At 40.5% G+C, this 20,844-nt stretch overlaps 1 protein-coding gene across 1 annotated transcript in view; it reads left to right on the forward strand.

The window, feature by feature from the left end:
• sorcs3a (sortilin related VPS10 domain containing receptor 3a) overlaps window positions 1-20,844 on the forward strand; it is a gene marked incomplete at both ends in the record, with an annotated part of 253,632 nt that overhangs the window by 169,507 nt on the left and 63,281 nt on the right. Inside the window, 5 exons of the mRNA XM_080029079.1 lie at window positions 7,577-7,650; window positions 11,211-11,275; window positions 12,035-12,153; window positions 18,176-18,265; window positions 18,930-19,109. Of these exons, the coding sequence (XP_079885205.1) occupies window positions 7,577-7,650; window positions 11,211-11,275; window positions 12,035-12,153; window positions 18,176-18,265; window positions 18,930-19,109 (528 nt within the window). The remainder of the gene's footprint in view (window positions 1-7,576; window positions 7,651-11,210; window positions 11,276-12,034; window positions 12,154-18,175; window positions 18,266-18,929; window positions 19,110-20,844) is intronic.

A 20,844-nucleotide genomic window follows, 5' to 3' on the forward strand; every position in this document is an offset into this window, starting at 1 on the left:
TAGTTTGTGCATGGTTTTGCATCAGACAACTAGCGGCACGGTCAGCTACTTTGACTGATGGCTTTTCAGTGTTCCTGTAGAGCACATATACAGTATATACTGCTCCTTCACACACATGTGCCCTTTCTGTCCACAGGGGACGTGTTTCTAGCACACCCACAACCACTAAGAGTCCTATTTTCCTAATTGATTTTAAAGGGAGGACAGACGACCACTGTATAGAGCAGTCATTTATCTTTTATTCTAATTCATATTTCATCTGGAGCAAAAGTGCACTCACACCCACCAGGCTTTATATAGTTGGATAGCAACAACAAACGAGAGTAATGTACATCTACATTTTTCCTAACCATGTATTTCCTATGCAACACCCCTGAGAGGAAAGGGAAGATAGTAGTGGAGAGGCTTCATAAAATGCACTTCTCAATGGTTAATATGTTAACTCCCGCTATGAGGGACCAGAGGTTGCAATCAAACAAGTTCTCGTTAAGGTTGCATCTGAGTTGTATTTACAGTACCTCACCCCTCTGTGTAGATTTTCCTGCAAAGTGCAAAGTTAAGTCTACAAGAAGAAAAACTAATTTAGACTGATACATACACCTCAATATGTGTCCCATATACAGTACATGACATCCAAATATCGGAGTAAAAGAGTAGTGAAACAAAACCTTAATTGTTTGATGGCTAAATCTGTTAAAACCAGTACTAGCTGTAATGGTTTTTATTGTGAGACATGGCCCTCTCAGACCTTAATGGCACACTTTGCAACATGTTCATGAAAATATAAAAAAATAATCCCTCTCAATGATAATTTCTGCCCCATTAGAATATGTGGTGGTGTGTTTATCTGCACAGTTCTCTTCTATCTGGCTGTATTCAATATAGTAACATTTGTTGGTTTTATTTTGTAAAAACAAGATTCAGACCTAGCTCAACCATAGCTCCTACTTCTTGACTTAGGCACTAACTACCCCTCCACTTCGTGCTCCCCCCCAAACAACCCCCAAAAACTCTAGCTTTTTCACTGTATCTTGCAGGTATCATTTGGTCATTTCTACCAACTGTCTCAGACATAGTACGTCATACTCAAAGACAGAGTCTAATTTTGGGAGTGTGTTTAATTTTCATGCCTTCTTAGTATTCTCAGGCCAGATCTGTCACCATCTTTCTTCAGTTAGCATGTAATATGTATCATCTATTTTAAGGTCAGCTGAAAAAGACACTGTTCGGTTCACGGTCGCTCTGGTCGCTGTGGCTACTCGGGCTCTCCACTATATTCAACTCACTCACTTGTTCACTGTGAACTAAATACCGCCAGCCTTGTGACAACACAATCATATCCCTTCACTGAAATGTTGGGTTACGATTTTGATTGGTAGACATTTAATTAGTTATATCCACAAAGAGAACACTATTGTCCTATGTTCCCCTTTACACACACCTTACACCTACAAGCTACCAAGAGCGCCATAACCATAGATAGTATATAAAATGGATGTAGCATCCGGGCTGACCTCAGTTATTCCAACTACATCCAATCGTCCTGGCCTATACGCTTCACCATCTTGTCAGATTTGTATTTTTATATGTATTTATTAATTTATTAACATTAATACATTAATCATTATTCATATTTAATAATTGTTGTAATTAAGTATGGCTGTGTTCAAAAAGCCATACTAATGTCCTACTCATAGTAATTTTGACGTCAATTTGAGTATGGTGTGGTCGTGTATGCGACTTTGTGTGGCCGAGAAATGCCCGGATGAGTACTTACTTCCGGTAAGATTTTGCTTATGGATTTATAGGTTACTTGTCCTAGTCAACCGCCCCACAATGCATTGCATCTTTTCAAACGACACGGGAGGATTTTTTAAATTCTTTATTGCTTCTGAATACTTCACTGTAAACGGTCCAACGAACCTTCACATACACAATTGATTGTTAAGTAGACAGTATGTAGTATACAGTATACATGTTGAGTATGTAGTTGGGAGGTCGTTAGTTGGCCGTTTCGAACACAGCCCCAGTCTGCCTAATTCCTGATTAGTCTGAGATTTAGAAGCTAAACCTTTGACTATGTTGGCCTATTCCATTATCTTATTGTGTGTCTGCAAACAATATATCGAGCAGAAAACAGTTGTTAAAGAAAAAAATATCAAAATCAATCGTTAACAGACAAATGAAGACAAGCAACGAGAGAATCAACAGAAAATAACTTCAACATAGGTATTTCTTAGATTAATAAGAATGGGAATAGGGAGGCCATGCCTGTGTTTGCCTGGCTGCATAATGGCTTAATCTGCCCCTGTCTGCGCAACTAGGATTTTAAAGGGATAATTCAGTATTTCTAAAGTGGGGTTGTATGAGGTACTTATCCATAGTAAGTCTGTTGTCTTATGGAGATGGCAATCAGCATTGTCATTTTAAGGAGTTTGGGAGAGACTTTGTGCCTTGTACTGTTGCAGAGGAGGCTAGTTTTTTTCTCCATATACATATATAAATGCTGACCTAAACAATGTAAATCCTTTCTATTGTCCACTGAATTATTTTTTTTTAAATTGCTGATTGGCTGACTAATAAATCCTACATTTAATGTACAATTGAGTGGCTATTAATTATGTAGGCAAGCATTTACAGGTGGCAAACAAACATGTTTCATCTGGCACCCTGCAACAGTACAAGTCTGACTTATGCTACAGCAACATCTCCCCTAAACTCCTTATAGTGACTACTCCATAAGGCACTACACTATACATAAGTACAATCATACAACCCCCTCTTCAAAAAATACTGAACTGTCCCTTTACGAATCTACATGCAGCACCTTCAGTTGAATCATGTACGCCCATTACTCGCAAACCAGATGCGCTAGTCAGAGCAAAGCTAAATGTTTTTTCAAAGCCATTGAGTGTGGATAGATGAGTTTGCTCCCTGCAGTAGTTCCTCAATCACCATTTGAGCTCCCGTCCCCGTGTCGGGCTCCCTTCGCCTGTCACCACTCTAGTACCGGTGGCGGCGTGGCAGCTGGGCCGTGCTTTTTGATTTATGGAAGTGAGTGGGGAAACTATGAAGCTTTACTTTGTGACAGCTCAGAAGCTTTGAAAATTTAAGATTTGTCATTGAACTGATGGATGGAGAGAGAGAGAGAGAGAGAGAGAGAGAGAGAGCGAGAGAGAGAGCTTAGGCCTAGCCCGCTTGCGTTCATACGTCAATGTCCAAAGTGATGAGGGGCCGTGGCTGCCTGCTGCTGCCCGCTTACACACAAAGCCAAAGGCAAAACCGTGGGGAAACATTCTTTACTGAAGTTGGAAAAATGAAAATCAGAAAGGTAATATATAAGGGATCCCTAGGTGTGAATTTGACATAATATTAAACTATGTATGTTCAACTTCATAAAGGTTTAAGACATATGTATGTTCAACTTAATAATGGTTAAGACATATGTTTGATCTGAACAACCATGGCTTAACCACACATGGGACACTAAGATAGAGGATGTCTATGCTTTCTACGGTATTTAAATGGTCTCCAGCCATTTGATCATCATTGCCACTGACCCCAAACAGACACATGACCTTCAATTACTTATGATATGGAATCTTTTTTTTATTCCCCAAAAAAAACACATAACGAAGATATATCTACATACATGCATACATGTGCAAATTATTTACAATTACATAATACATCCAAAGTTAATATTAAGTTAATTCATGTATTAATTCAACCTTTTTTAATACTCCAGAGATCATTGAGTGGTGACCCTCATTTCCATTGACATTGACTCAGTATTGCAGGACATGTAGTAAATTATAGTGTATAAAGTGTAATAAATAAGTAAATAAATAATGAAAAACAAGTTCGCAAATCTTCACTTGTGAAATAAAAGAAAATCGCAACTCAGTAAATCCATTATATTTGTTATCGCCATCCAATTATTTTGGTCCGACTTTTCAAAGTTATTTTGTCCTGTTAATTATAATGCTTAAGATAGGAAATAAATGAACTCAATAACAGTGCCTTTGAATTGTTAAAAATATTGACTCAATCAGAACTATTAGGTAGTGCCCTTTGATCCTAAAAGCTATTTGACCATCATCGGGGCGACCGTGGCTCAGGTGGTTAAGCGAGTTGGCCAATGATCCAAGGATTGGCGGTTCGATCCCCGCTCTGCCACCTGTGTCATGGTTGTTGTGTCCCTGGGCAAGACGCTTCACCCACCTTGCCTGGTGTGAATGTGTATGACTGCTGTATGTTTGAGGTGGTGGTCTGAGGGGCCGTAGGCGCTGAATGGCAGCCATGCTTCCGTCAGTCTGCCCCAGGGCAGCTGTAGCTACTATGGTAGTTTACCACCACTATGACTGTGTGTGAATGAATGGAACCTGGAACCCTGTAAAGCGTCTTTGAGTGCCTTGAAACGTGCTATATAAATCCAATCCATTGTCAATCGCCCCACACACTTAACCTTCAAGTGCACATTATGTTATGGAATCATTTACACAGGCACACACACACACACACACACACACACACACACACACACATTATTCCTTGTCCTTGTTTTTGTCTTCATGTCTCCTGTATATGATGTCTTCTGTATTTGTATTTGTGTGTAACTTTTTAGTAAAGGCCTAACCAGGGACAGGGGTTGCAAATTAGTCTTGACTAGAAACCTGTAGGGGAGAACAGGGGAATCTGAGGCAACGGGTAATGTGAGCCACCCCCTGTATCTAGGCAACGGAAAAAAAATTTGGTCATGTGAGATATATGTTTTCAAGCCCCTCTCATTTCCCCATGGCCCTGAAAGAGAGGACCTCATGGTGCTGTGGTAAGCATGTTTTTTTCACCAAAATAGGTATTTTGCTTGTAAAAGTAAATTTTCTTGCTGTCAACTTAATCAATTGTTGTGCCAAAGCAAATGTATTCACGTAGAAAAACTTCTATCATACGTGTTGATGAACTACCAACATATGAAACCATGTGATGCTGATAACTGAAGATTAGCCTGAAATGCTAAGAGAGGTAGTTTTTTCTCAAATTGTGGTGGTGGGGGAAAGTGAGCCAAATGCTGTGGGGGAAAGTGAGCCACTGTCTACACCCCCCCACCATGAGGCACAAGTTAAGTTTAGTCTTAAAAATATTTTAATGTAATATTACATGACATACGTTTTATTTTAATGTCATACACATTGTAAAAAAGCCATCATGCCAAGGAAATACACCAGGAAGACGACCTGGGACAACCACACGGAAAGAGCACCTTCTCATCTTTCCCTGTAACCTTCAGGGCTGGAATGTAGAGTAGGCCTAGTTGTAGAGTATGACAGGCTGATGTTATAATCCAGTTGGGTCTTCTCCTGTGTTCTGAGTCCCAGGCTGTTCTCGCTGGTTCTGATTTTCCTATGCTTTGACCCCCAGACACTAGCTGGCTCTAAGGGTCCTGTGTTCTGACCCCCAGACTATGTTCTAATCTAACTGGTTCTATCTTTCATTTGAATCTTATTAAAACCTTTTGAATTATAATATGTTGTATTTGATTTTGTTCAGAGTTACTTTCAAGTGTTTAGAAAATTTGCTTTGCTTAATTGACCAAACCCCATCATTATTTTACTAGTCCGACATTAGTTCTGGAATGTGTGGCTAGCTTTCAGGATTCTTACTGTTACAATATGTGTTGTTATGGTAGTTTCAGAGTGGAAAAAGTAAGTGGATCAGTTTACCCCACAGCTGGGGTAAAGTGAGCCACATGACTTTTTTTAAAACAATCATATTTTCACTGCCCTTTGTCTTGAAAAAATTCTGCTAATGCCCATTTCTAGGAAACATCCTGAATTAATGGGAAATGTGTAAATTTGAGTGATAAATCATTTCAGCTCGCTTAGAGGGGAGCACATGTAAAAAGTGGCTCAGATTACCCCGTTCTCCCCTATGCATGGCATCTATTTTATATATTCTATGAAACAATGTACAATGTATTTGTCCCTGCTCAATACATTTCTAAAAAAAAAATAATAATAATACTGTATGTGTAATCCACCAGTTAAAAATCCATAGAATCAGGCCACTTTAAGATGCAAATCAGAATCAAATTATTAGCACGATCTTTTCATGCATGGAACGTTCCTGCACACAGATATTGTGGTTTATACATGGGAAAAAAATACACCTGCTGACATAGATAGATTTCACCTTGAGTAGCCAATGACAAATACATTTGCAGCCCAGAACATAATGTGTATCATTTTATCAGTGTAAGTGTCAAGATATTCTGCGATAAAGAGGTAACACGTATAGGAACAAATAACAAGGCACAGTCACAGGGAGGAGTAAGGGGAGCTTTTTCTACCACATCAATCAATACATGTGTTGGGGAAATAATGCACATGTGGGTTATTAATTGTGTGCCTGAGCACCAGAAAAATGTAATTAGTGCATTGACATTGGGCCACAGGCTTCTTACTGTATACTGCCACATCAGCTGGGCTATATATCATTCCTTGCATTCATATGTGTGAATACTGCGGGTTTTTAATGGTTTGCGAAGCAGTTTTATATTCCGCAATTGTGTTTAATACAACAGCAGGCGAACACCAAGTGAATTAAACTATATTATATGCTGGTCAAAACTAAGAGTGACCACATTAATGCCCGTAAGTAAGTTTTTCGGTTTTAAGGCGAGACACTGCAGTTGAATAGGCTAAAATTTTTAACATAGAGGATTCATCAGGAAACTATGCCAATTGACTACTCACATTCAAACTCACATTTTTTCTTATTACAATTTTTTCTTAAATGTTTGGATAAATATGCAAATGTTGCAATATCTCACTAATTATGCGTACATGTGCGTCTCTTTACAAACCCAAAATATAGATGTTGGAGAGTTCAAATTGCTATTTCATTTTAACAACCTATTAGTGTCCAAGGTTTTAACAAATCGGACAATTAACAACATACGAACAAATTATTCAGAATAGTGCTAAGAATGATTATGAAAAGTGTAGTTGATGTTAAGTGCTAGAATTTGGAAAAAAAAAAGAAAATTGGTTCAGAAAATCTAAAAAAAATTTATGTTGAGATAATGGCGATTCAAGATGGTTGTATATAAGAAACATACAGAGGCAAACAGACATGATTTAGTCAAATAAACACCTAAAAGTACGCTTTGGACCTTTAAATTGACTGTTTTGAGAAGTAGTACCAATTGAAAAAAAATATGTTTTTGCCTGCAGTGTCTCGCCTTCATTTGTTATTCCCATGACGTGCTTTGTCAGAACCTATAGCTTCAATTTGCAATGAGAGAGAGCGACCAATATCCCTGTGTTACAATATGTCAGCTTGAATGGACAGTTGGTAATGATGATAGCCACGTTGAGCACTATATGACAGCCTATCTTGTCCATAACCTTTTTAAGCGGCCACACGCCGTGTCCGGCCTCACTACTTGTCAACGTTTCAACATCTTGCCAGTCTAATTAGAAGCCGGGCCGCTTTAGAAAAAAAAAACATGGACTCATCTTGCTAACAAGACTGAAGACTTCCCTTTTCTTTCTCTCTGATATTCCCCCCGCAGTTGTACAGCTCAGTGGACTTTGGACGTAAATGGCAGCTCATCCACGGTCACGTCACCCCCAACAGATTCTACTGGTGAGTCATGCTATATATCTTTTTATCTTATTCTTCCACTTTTTCTCCTTCTCCAAAACTTTTATTTACTCTTGTTTTAACGGAATGCAGAAGCTGGTGCCTGCCTTGTGTTCTGCGTGGCCGAGCAAGTGATGGAACAAAGTGTATGTGTGCGTGCGTGTGTGTGCGTGTGCGTGCGTGTGTGTGTGTGCGTGTGTGTGTGTGTGTGTGTGTGTGTGTGTGTGTGTGTGTGTGTGTGTTCGCCTGCCTGCCTGTGTGTGTGTGTGTGTGACTGACTGAATAGGTGATGCTGGCTTGAAAAATCCTGCCACATCTTTCCTACTATTATTCCTTGATACAATCGGGCAGAGATGAATGTCCCTCATCCCCCCCCCCCCCCCCCCCCCCATCTAGAGCACACTTTGCAGTCAGTATTCCGAGGGGCATATCGCTTTCCACTTGGTTTCTGACCACCAAACGCCCCTGCTTCGTATCGGGGGGCATATTGTACGTAAATACTAAACCCATTACTTTTACATGAGCTGTGGAAAAGGAGAGGGGAAATGCAAACATACATTCAGATAGAGAAGCTTATAGGCTACAGTAGGAGGGAGACTTGACTAATAATGGACCCTGTCACTTCTCATCTAAGTCGAGTCGGCTGCTCACTCCCCCCGCAGTGCAACTTACTATGTCTGAAAAGTGCACACTCATCACAAACGTAGGCCCCGATCTATTCCAACTCATTGCTCTCCTCTCTCTCCCCCCCCCCTCTGAGAGGTGACTGTGGCTGAGTGCCGTCGGCTGTATCTGCACTGCAACTTGCATTAATTCCCAGGCTTCCGTGCAGGGCCGTGCAAAGATAGTGTTGTGAAGGGAGGGGCAAAAAAAAGTGAACAAATGTATAAAGGAATCCTTTTTGACATTGTCTTTACTGAGTTGCCATTCCACTATCTACTGTAAACCTTTTAAGGAAAATTATAGTAGCGTGATTGCTAGCAAGTAGGCAACAGACTACAGTCGTTTATGATAATGAAATTACAACCAAGTCCTACTGACATACTTAATTGTTTAATCTTTTTTAACGGATAATTAAAAAAGTTACAGTACCTCACATGAGTGACATCATTTACTATAACTGAACGGGGGACAGTGTGCTGGAGGGATGCATGCTTTCCATGACAAGTCAGGACAAGTTTTTTTCGTACATATTTTTGTTATCACTGGTACTTTTGGACTCCATCCTCCCTTGGGTCGTACCTGTGCACTAGCCGGCTACTGTGCCTTTTTGGTATAATCCTAAATACTGTGCTCAATCCATTGCTGGCTTTGCCCTCCACCACCAAAAACCCTTTTAAGGACATCTAAACACTAGAATGGCCTCCAGCGATTGGCTAGACAGGCCTCCAATTGGCTGCGTTTCAGACCATGGCTTAATCAGCCTCCGAGGGGCTATGAGATGGGATATTGCCACAATAGGAAAGCATGCGTGCATCCAGTCTGATGCACAAGCAGTGAAAGAGGACAAATGTAAGATTTTCACCCACATAAAGTATATACACTCAACAAAAATATAAACGCAACACTTTTGTTTTTGCTCCCATTTTTCATGAGATGGACTTAAAGATCTAAAATTCATTCCAGATACACAACATTTCTCTCAAACATTGTTCACAAATCTGTCTAAATGTGTGATAGTGAGCACTTCTGCTTTGCTGAGATAATCCATCCCACCTCACAGGTGTGCCACATCAAGATGCTGATCTGACATCATGATTAGTGCACAGGTGTCCCTTAGACTGTCCACAATAAAAGGCCACTCTGAAATGTGCATTTTTTTGCTTTATTGGGGGTCTGGGGACTCAGAACCAGTCAGTATCTGGTGTGACCACCATTTGCCTCATGCAGTGCAACACATCTTCTTCGCATAGAGTTTATCAGATTGTCAATTGTGGCCTGTGGAATGTTGGTCCACTCCTCTTCAATGGCTGTGCGAAGTTGCTGGATATTAGTGGGAAGTGGTGCACGCTGTCGTATACGCCGGTCAAGCACATCCCAAACATGATCAATGGGTGACATGTCCGGTGAGTATGCTGGCCATGCAAGAACTGGGACATTTTCAGCTTCCAAGAATTGTGTACAGATCTTTGCAACACGGGGCCGTGCATTATCTTGCTGAAACGTGAGGTGATGTTCATGGATGTATGGCACAACAATGGGCCTCAGGATCTCATCACGGTATCTCTGTGCATTCAAAATGCCATCAATAAAATGCACCTGTGTTCTTCGTCCATAACAGATGCCTGCCCATACCATAACCCCACCACCACCATGGGCCACTCGATCCACAACATTGACATCAGCAAAGCGCTCACCCACACGACGCCACACACGCTGTCTGCCATCTGCCCTGAACAATGTAAACCGAGATTCATCCGTGAAGAGAACACCTCTCCAACGTGCCAGACACCATCGAATGTGAGCATTTGCCCACTCAAGCCTGTTACGGCGACGAGCTGGAGTCAGGTCAAGACCCCGATGAGGACGACGAACATGCAGTTGAGCTTCCCTGAGACGGTTTTTGACAGTTTCTGCAGAAATTGTTTGGTTATGCAAACCAATTGTTTCAGCAGCTGTCTCAGTGGCTGGTCTCAGACGATCTTGGAGGTGAACCTGCTGGATGTGGAGGTCCTGGGTTGGTGTGGTTACACGTGGTCTGCGGTTGTGAGGCCGGTTGGATGTACTGCCATATTCTCTGAAACGCCTTTGGAGACGGCTTATGGTGGAGAAATGAACATTCAATGCACGAGCAACATATCTGGTTGACATTCCTGCTGTCAGCATGCCAATTGCACGCTCCCTCAATGCTTGTGGCATCTGTGGCATTTTGCTGTGAGACAAAACTGCACATTTCAGGGTGGCCTTTTATTGTGGACAGTCTAAGGCACACCTGTGCACTAATCATGATGTCAGATCAGCATCTTGATGTGGCACACCTGTGAGGTGGGATGGATTATCTCAGCAAAGCAGAAGTGCTCACTATCACACATTTAGACAGATTTGTGAACAATGTTTGAGAGAAATGGTACAATTGTGTATCTGGAATGAATTTTAGATCTTTAAGTCCATCTAATGAAAAATGGGAGCAAAAACAAAAGTGTTGCGTTTATATTTGTGTTGAGTGTATATATATATATATATATATATATATATATATGTATACTCTGGTGACCCTGCACCACAGTGTCAATGATGGAATTATACAGTATTGAAATTCTTTGTAATGTATGGTCTTGCCTGAAATAGAACGAGCCTTGAGTAACTGTTTATGTGTTTTGCCATTATGTGGCATTTAGAGTATACGGGAGAAACAATGTTCTGACTACCTTACAGAAAACAGCTATAACTGGAGTACAATACCTTGACTAGCTTTGTTATAGTTTTTTTCTGGTTAACTTTTTCTGCCATCCCTTTGCACTGAAAACCCCCTGTTATTTTGTTCTCTTATTTATTTTTACATGTATTTGTATTGACTGTCTTGATGATGAGCTATTGCTCTTTGCTCTGTCATTCACTCCAAGGTCTGTCTCTGGCCTCGACAAGGAGCCCGATCTGGTCCACATGGAGGCCCATACACCGGATGGAAGTAAGCAACTCATTTATGCACACACACACACACACACACACACACACACACACACACACACACACACACACACACACACAGTACACTCCAAAGAGGGGTTAACAAACAGGTCTCCATAGGATGGAAAAAGAGGGCGTCGCCTGGGAAACGGCACTGCCTTGGCCCCACAGCAATAAACCCAGTGCATAATTCTTGATTACCCTGGCCTTTCTCCTCGTCCCTTTCACTTCGCTGAATGTCAGCTCCATAACTCTGAATAAGTGGCATATGCGAAAGTGTTTTGTTTATGCCTCTGTGTGTGCGTGATGTCGTGAGTAGAGTCGCTCTGAGATAGTAGCATTGCTATTTTTTTTTCTCATACGACTGGTATGATTGACAGGCAGGGATGCGGCCTCATGCTTGTTTGTGGTATTGTTTCTTACGCGTGATAAAAAAAATGGATGTGTTCTTAGAAAGACACGCAAATTAGTCCGGTAAAAATGTCAAACGTTGAGCCCAGACCCGACACAGTTCAAGCAAGACACATGAATATATTTCTATTACGTTTCTGTATAATTGAGAAGAAAAAGGCTATCATTCAAATACATCCTTCAATGTATTATACTCATTATAGATAAGGTATTGCTACAGGTCGACATATTAATATGCTTTAAGGTGCAGACAGATGCAAGGACATAAACCTCTTTTACGTTGTGTGTGTGTGTGTGTGTGTGTGTTTTTTGTGTGTGTGTGTGTGTGTGTGTGTGTGTCTTCTGACAGATGTGCAGTACGTCACATGCAGAGCCCAGATGTGCACAGAAGCCAACAGGAACTACCCATTCCCTGGATACATCGACATCAGCTCTCTGGTGGTTCAAGACGACTACATATTCATACAGGTGATGGCTTATGCTATGTATACTGTCAACCCACGATTCAAATGTGTACAATGATATGAACTGTTGATTTAAATATGATGTGTGGTGATATAGTCAGATGTAGCTCCCCTTATGATGTCATAAGAGGAGAAGACACGCCCCCTCCATTACCAACCTAACTTAGCACTCCCTTCAGCTGTGACAAGCCACACCACCAGATACCCCTGAATCTAACTGGCAGTTACATTCAAACTTGCATTTAGATTTAGGGGACAATCAGAGTGGGGCATTTTGGAAGGCAGGGCTTAAAGGTGAAGTACGCGGCTTATTTATATTAATGTAAGTGTTAAATCGCTCTTTATTCATACAGTAATCACATACACGATGTGCGCGTTTCATAAAGCCAATCTCTTAGTCAGCTGCTCTGCATGTAATAAGCAATTAAACTTTAAGAGAGAACGCTACAAAGCGACACCCGTCCGTACCCATCTCACTCATGGTCTCACTGCCGGGGCACGTCAGAGCAACAGATGGGTGAATGTTTATGCGCCTACAATGGCGGAGCAGGTAAAAATCCTTCCCAATGTCTGTTTTGATGGTTTTTATCATGTTTTATCACACTTATGGATCTGAGATGATGCTAGATAACTTGTTGCTCGAAGACCGCAGTGCATTAATGTGGTGACGTAGGGACGAGCGAGGGGACTGCTAACTGCAGTCACTGACAGGAAGTTAGCTAAAAGAACCATTCCGCTTACAGCTCCTTTAAAGAGTCACACTCTTAAAATGAATGTTTTGTTTCGGACCGAGGCGGAAAGAGGGAGGTTCAGCAATGGCACTGTGAGAAATAGATAAAGTTGATTTTTGGACACTACTCCATGAAAAAATAGTTTCTAGTTGAAACCCAAATTACAATTTTGAACGTGAAAATGAGCATAACAGGTGACCTTTAAATTATCTGAGGATAAGCCCCTATCTCACTGGGCTGCGACAGTGTGCGACAAGTTGGAGACACAAAATTGCGAGAAAATATGCGAATTAGCGACAATTCTATCTTGCAGTCTCACTGAGTTGGTTCCTCACGACACGTTTGCGAATGTCCTGCCCAACACTTGCCATGAGGTCGCATTTATGTCTCGCGAACGTCTGGCGAGCGTCGCACGAACGGAATGTCAGTCTCATTTTTGTCTCAAATCAGTCACAATTTTGTTTCATATATCGCCAAACCCTCGCAAAGTTGTCTCACATTTCTCGCACTTTCTGACTCGCGGAAACTAAATTGAGAAGGGTTTGCAACGCGTTTGAGACACATGCGACCACTCTGAGACTATTTTGAAACTAGATTTGTTGCACACTTTTTTTGAACATGTTCAAAATTCAAGCGACAGGACTGCGCGGCTCTGCGACTCATGCGAGGAAATTGAGACCTCCGCGAACGTTTGAAGACAGTTTAGAGACTCCCTCGCGAATGCAGTCTCCAACTTGTCGCAAACAGTCGCAGCCCAGTGAGATAGGGGCTATACACTTTAAAATACTTTTTAATATGAGAACATCTTGTTGCTTCTTTACAATTAGCTTAAAGGTGCAGTGTGTAATATGACATCATCAAGTAAGTTCTAGAAAGTTCTAGAATGCAACGCTCCCTGGGTAACCCCACCCCTTTCGAATAATAACAGAAGCTACAGTGGCCTTCAAGGACAAGAACAATTCTAAATTTTAAACAATGCACCTGATGACATTCCAACTATGACACTTCTAAAATGGCGGTGACAAGGCCTTGGTCCAAAGTATGGAGAAATATGGACATATATATGAGAACCTTTCTAAGGGAAAAATTCTACACACTGCAGGTTTAAAAAATACTGCAATATTTTTCCTGTGCAAAGGTTCTGTATACTGCTCCTACATCTAGAATGGGCTCGGCAAGAAGAAAATGTGTACAAATCATTATAATTTCTAACCTCAAAAGGACCCCTGCTTTGTTCTTTGTTTTTCTGTGAAGCCTTGTCTAGTTTTAATATTCATCCAGGCCACTGCTCTGTGTGTGGCCCGGTGTGTCATATTTTTCATGATCTGTGCAATGGAAAAAGAAAATCTGAAATGGTAATGTCCTGAATTCCAAGTATGACACAAATGAAATGTATGGGGCTTGTATTTTAATTTCTCCTTTACAGCGTGAATATTATTTACTTTGACATTGTGCAAATGGGTTTTCATGCATTTAAAAGTCAACGGGAGGAGGAAGGCTCCATAATTGCATGCATGGCTTGTCCGACCACAACACGTATTTCATTTAAATATACTGAATCACGGTTGTGGGAACTTTTGTGACTGCTTTGAAGCTGTCTTCAGCGCCTATGTTTTGGGGAGAAATATGCTGGTTAGCTTTTACGGTTACCTCTTCACCTTTTCAGAATGGATTTTCTTCTAGAGCTGGCTGTAAGTCCAACGCAGGTTAGAGAAAGCAACTGCCGGCATCACCTTCTTCCTAGCAGCAATCTCTGGATCAACATCACCATTTTTTTCTTTAGAATCACCTGATCCTTAGCTTTTTACAGCACACTCTTGTTTGAGAGAGTACATGACCCCTATGTCTTTCAAAAAAACCTTCCCTGTTGTAAAAACTTGTAATCTTCATTTATACAATCCTCCACACCCTGATACCCCTCACCTTCTCCACAGACCGACAAAACAGAACACAGTCTGATATCAGTATGTTCAAACCTCAAACTGCCTACCGTGGCAAATGTGTTTTAACAAATGTACTTGTGTGTGATTCAAAGGCTATCATATTATTAGTACATTAAAGTGAGAAAAGAATAGAGGAACATGAAAAGAGTAGAGGAACATGTTTAACTTGTATATATGATCATGAAACGTTAGCAGTTTACAAAAATACAAGCCCCATATATTTAATTTGTGTTATACTTGGAATTCAGGACATTACCATTTCAGATTTTCTTTTTCCATTGCACGAATCATGATAAATATGACACACCGGGCCACACACAGGGCAGTGGCCTGGATGAATATTAAAACTAGACAAGGCTTCACAGAAAAACAAAGAACAAAGCAGGGGTCCTTTTGAGGTTAAACATTATAATGATTTGTAAGCTTACAATCTTAACAATATTTTTTGTGTTACTTTTTTTTCCAGATGTGTTTAAATAAATATTCACATTTGGAAATGTCTTACTATCTATGTGTTCATTTGTCTCTCTTTAAAAACAAAGACTGTAGATGTTGGAAAGAGCAAGAGTAAAACTCTTCATTACATTAGTGGCCAACGTTATTACAGAACATATTTGGATTCAGCAATTCCTTTGTTTCATACATCAAAATATATTATTTACAGGCCTTAAAAATACATTTAAAAAAATACATTAACATGTATTGTAAATCAAACTATTAACAACATGTTAACAAATCCTTCTGTAATAACCTTCAGAGCATTGCTAAGAATTATTCTGTACAGTGAAGTTTATGTTAGTGCTTGAGAAGTAGAGATATTTGAGATCTATTGTTGAGATAATGGCCGTTAAAGATGGTGCTTTAGGAGAAATATGTGGACGCATTAATACAAGGTTAAGTCAAATAACCACCTACATGTTACATTTTTAACCTTTTAATTTATGTTATGAAAGAAGAAATGTTATGGAAGCAAAATAGCCTTGAGGACATCATACCATGCTGCTTAGAAAATGCAGCCTTCTATTATTATTTCCAGAAGTAGCAGCGGAAACGATGCTTGATACCACTGAATGTGTTATTCATTTTCAGAAAAAAAAGCTTCTCACCCTGACCAACAAATACAGGCAGGTCCCTCCTCTGGAAAACTGTGATATGGCCTTGACAAAGAAATATAGTTGTTTTCTCAAAGAACCCCTTCAATCCTGTTTGAAAAGTCTCTCAAGTAAACTCACACACGAGCACTCAAAGCTAAACCTCCCCCCGCCCTTTCCCAGTTCTTAGCACCTCACGCATTTAAACACGTCATAGACTAAAGATCTTGAAAAAAGGGTTGGGGAGGAGGAGAAGAAAAGAAAAAAAATCAATCATACCAATTCCTCTTAAAGTTCAAACCGCCTCTGGGTACCCGGCCATCGATTCTCCTTGCTCTCATTCACTTGGATTGCACGTGGGGACTGTTTGTGTGAAGCGCTCACCGCTAAAGCCCGCTTTATATTTCCTATATCTGCACTTGTTTTCTCTGTTCTGAGCCCACTCAGAGCACTCGCAAGATCGGTAAGAGAATCAGCTCTGTCAACCTCTGTCAAACAACAATGCTACTGGTATTGCTTCTCTTCAATATAGAACCACAAGTTGTTTTTTGAAGGTTTTTTTTCCCTTTAATGAATTGCTTGTCGTTTTTGATGGAAGGGGAAAAGTGTGTTACGGAGCTGCTGCAGTATCACTCACCTGCGTTCCAATACTCCTCATACTTCCCTGCTATTTAGTATGGTAGAAAAAAAAAGATTGAGGATGGTCCCACCTATTATTATGGTCAGATCTAGCATGCTTTAAGAATACCCAGATGCCCTACTACATCTGTTTGAGATTTTAAGTGTTGAAAACAGCATGATATTTGGGTGCCCACAATCCAGTGCACACCGGAAGTGACGTCACTTTGACAGAGCCTCAGTATAAAAAAAATCAGGCATGCCACGGATTTATAATCAAGAGTCAAAGTTCAAGGTACATTGTTATGATGAAATACATTAAGTAAAAGTATGTCCCAATTGTATGCCTACTGCATGCTAGATAATTGTTATGATCAGCTGTAGTATGTACGTAGAATGGAGAAAAGAAAGAGTATGTGATTTGGAATGCTCTCTCTTGCTCTGTGTGCCTCTATGTGAATAAGGCACTTTTGGCCTCGAGGCTAATCACAATTCTCCGACAGCCACCAGCCTTGTGTGTTTTTCCTTTGCCGCATAAGTTAACAGCTTGGAGTGTTTGCAAAAGGGTCTAGACTATTAAGAGTGACTTTTTTTGTTTTCCTTTTCTTCCTTAGCCGACACATGAGGCGACTTAAAGATTTCTCTGGACAAAGAATAATGACGCTATTGATTGTCCTACGAGATACAGAGTCCACTTTGAAACCAGCAGGTGCATTGACACCTCGAGATTGTGCTGTTCCTCTGAATGCAAAGCCAGGAGACTGCTTAAAAAATGGCCACATCCGGAAAAAAAATATTCAAACAAAGAATCCTGCTTAGCCAGCGGCTTGAGACACAGCATGACAAAGGGAGGGGGAGTGAGGGAGATTGATGTGCGCTTTCACCTACCACTTTAATTGATTGGAGAAAATATGATATGGTGTCAGTGATGAGGTTATGACCAAGGCCTTGATACAAGGTATCCTCGGCATGGGCTCAGCAGCGGAGCTCCATCACGGCCGAGCAAAGTCAATTTAAAATGTTGCCAAGACAAAGATAGTGAAGATAGCAGAAGATCCCCATAACCGAAATAAACACTGCATGTAATATTTAAAGGTCACGTATTCTCCACATTTTCAGGTTCACAACATTGTCATTTGGGTTTTCTTCTACAAACTGTTTTCATGGTGTAGTGTTCAAAAAAATATGTAGTATATATTTCTCACAGTGCCATTGCTTAATCTCCTCTTTACAGCCTCTGTTTTTCTTTTAAGCCCCGCCTTTCAAAAAGCCCGGTCTGCTCCGATTGGCCCTGAATATAACTGACGTTTTGAATGTAACTGCCAGTTACTGTAGATTAGACAGGGGTTTCTGGGGATGTGCTCATCACAGGTGGAGGTATTGCTCAGTTAGGTTGTTGATTTGGGGGGGGGAGGGATTGCTTTTCACCTTATGACGTAAGGGGAGATACTGTACATCTGATTGGCGCTTTTGCACACAGTTTTCTCAAAAGTGGTGGATAAAAATAGAGTTGTTTTTTACTCATACTTTGGGAGTCTCTGTTCACTCCGGGGACTCATATTAAAGTAGAAAACAATGCAGAAGTGCATTTGGCATAATAGGTGACCTTTAATGTATGAAATTGTGCTTTTTTTGTCTCATAGGTTCCTACATCAGTAAGAGCCACCTATTATGTGTCCTACAAGAGAGACTCGTTTATACAAACCAAACTTCCCAAATATTCCCTGCCGAAGGTAAGTTGTTGCAAAGTGAGCCAGACATTTTTTTTTAAGTTTCACTTTCTACTACACTCTCTATATAAGTCAGTTTCATTTCAGATTGTATAAAATAGATGCATTGAGCCACAGATGTGTCACCAGCTTTGCAACAGCCAATGATGCAATAACTGCTAATAGCATATTCTAATGTATTAAAAGCCGGTAATGTGGTAACTTGCCAATGACGTTTAACATGTCTGAACCAATAACATTATAACTGTTTGCCCATAATGTTAAGTTATTAAATGTGTTGCTGTTTGTTATTATTGGCTAGCCTGGAGATCCAGACATGCCACTGGCAAATTTAAATTCGCTCAGCCTACTGGTTTGGACAAGAACCATTGGAGCTCATTATATCTTGAATAATTCGGAGCTACCGATCAAATCATACTATCTGAAATTGCCAGGCCACAGGGGCTTTGGGGCAGGCTTTAAAAGTAAAAACTGGCATAAACTCCCCCCTAAAGTCAAGCCTTTGTGATTCGTTGAGTGAACCACACCTTCCCTCACCATTTATAAAGCTTTGATCTCGTGAGCTGGTCCCACAGGGTCAGGCATGTTCCGGTCATAACTCATAACTGAATCTCTCTCTATCTCTCTCTCTCTCTCTCTCTCTCTGTCTGTCCGGGCTCTCTGATAGGATTTACACATTGTCAGCACTGACGAGAAGCAGGTGTTTGCGGCGGTGCAGGAGTGGAACCAGAATGACACCTATAACCTCTACCTGTCTGACACCAGAGGCATCTACTTCACCCTGGCCATGGAGAACGTCAAGACCACCAGAGGCCTCGGAGGGAACCAGATGCTGGACCTGTACGAGGTAATCCATCCAGACCAAATCCAATCCAACTTTATTTATAAAGCCCAATTTAGAGTGAGGGCACCTGTAGTGTAGTGGTTAGAACCCCCCTCTCCCCCCCCCACACACACACACATGAGGCTCAGTCCTCTTCACAGTTGACCTGGGTTAAGTTCCGGCCCATGTCATTCCCCTCTCCACCCCATTTTCATCATGTGGAGGGAAGTGTGTCCCTCCACACTTCCAATAAAGCATGGACAATGCCAAAAAAAAGTGTTGCGCCAAAGTGCTGCACTGTCATGAAGCCAAAAATACTCACAGTAATAGAACACACAATGTTATTGGAAACATTTATAATAATTAACACAGGTAATGATACACACAGAAAGAAACAGTATGAAGCCAATTATTATAAAATAAAATGAAACATCTCATGCTGGGTTAAAAGCCAATGGGTATAAAGGAGTCTTTAGACGTGATGTAGAAACAGGCAGTGTATAGGGGCCCGTGCCCACCATGGAGGCTGGGAACTGGAGTTTGCTCACCCCCCCGGGGGCCACACACATACTGTACAGTGGCCTTTTTATTGATTGAATCTATGGAGGAGTTCCAGGGACTATTACTTTAGCACTACTTCTGAATGACATTGGAGTAAAAGTGTTTTGAAAGCTTGTGGTTTAAAATGAGCAATAAATTCAGATTTCTATATCCCCATTGCACACAAAAAATGGGCCCATGCAGTATATCAGAAGGGTGCATCAATATTGGTGTTATTGATACCAGAGACCAAACAATTTATTTGCTTTTGCTGCTGCTACTGTTTTTTTTTTCTTCTCTTTCCTCTTGAAGCCCCGTAGTATATTTTATTCCAGGGAACAAATGCTACTAGAGAAACTGCTTGAGGAAAATTTGTGATTTGTGATATTGCGCTGTAAAAAAAAAAAGACTTGAAAATCCATTAAAAGCCAACAGCTCATCCAAAATGTAAAACCAAAATGTAAAGCATAGGATAAGAACCTCCCAATTGATTGACAGTTATTTAAAAGGTCCACTGATTTTAGATTGTTTTGCTAGCCACAGGGATTGACACATACTATATATAAGTATGAAAACATGAATACTGTGGCGCATAAACTAAACACATTTTTTGTTATGGTTGGACCGAATTTGGCCATGGGTATCCGTGACAGGTGTATGGGGGAGTCTTGGGAACAGGAAGAATCTCTCCAACAGTCCATGTTTCTAAAGCCAGTCAAGGCCAACGAGATTAGTGAGATTTTACTGGGAATGCAACCAAAGACCTCAAGAGACTCGCTGGGGCTACACATGAAAATAATAAAATCAGTGCAAGAAAGTATTCTTCAACCTTTGACACATATTTGTAACTTATCTTTTCAAACAGGAACTTTTCCTTGTAGCATGAAAATAGCTAAGGTTATACCATTACATAAGAATGGAGATGAACATTCATTTACAAATTATAGACCAGTCTCAATTTTGCCACAATTTTCTAAAATTTTGGAAAAGCTATTTAACAATAGATTAGATGATTTCATTAATAAACATCAAATTCTTTATAACAGTCAATTTGGCTTTAGAAAGAATCATTCCACGGCGCTAGCCTTGGCTGAATCGGTAGAAATTATTAGTAATGCTATTGATCACAAATTGTACTCTATAGGAATTTTTATAGACCTGAAAAAAGCTTTTGATACTATAAATCACGAGATCCTTCTCAATAAGCTTGAGAATTATG

Source organism: Ammodytes marinus (assembly GCF_949987685.1).
Source record: "Ammodytes marinus genome assembly, chromosome: 6".
Classification (NCBI taxonomy): domain Eukaryota; kingdom Metazoa; phylum Chordata; class Actinopteri; order Uranoscopiformes; family Ammodytidae; genus Ammodytes; species Ammodytes marinus.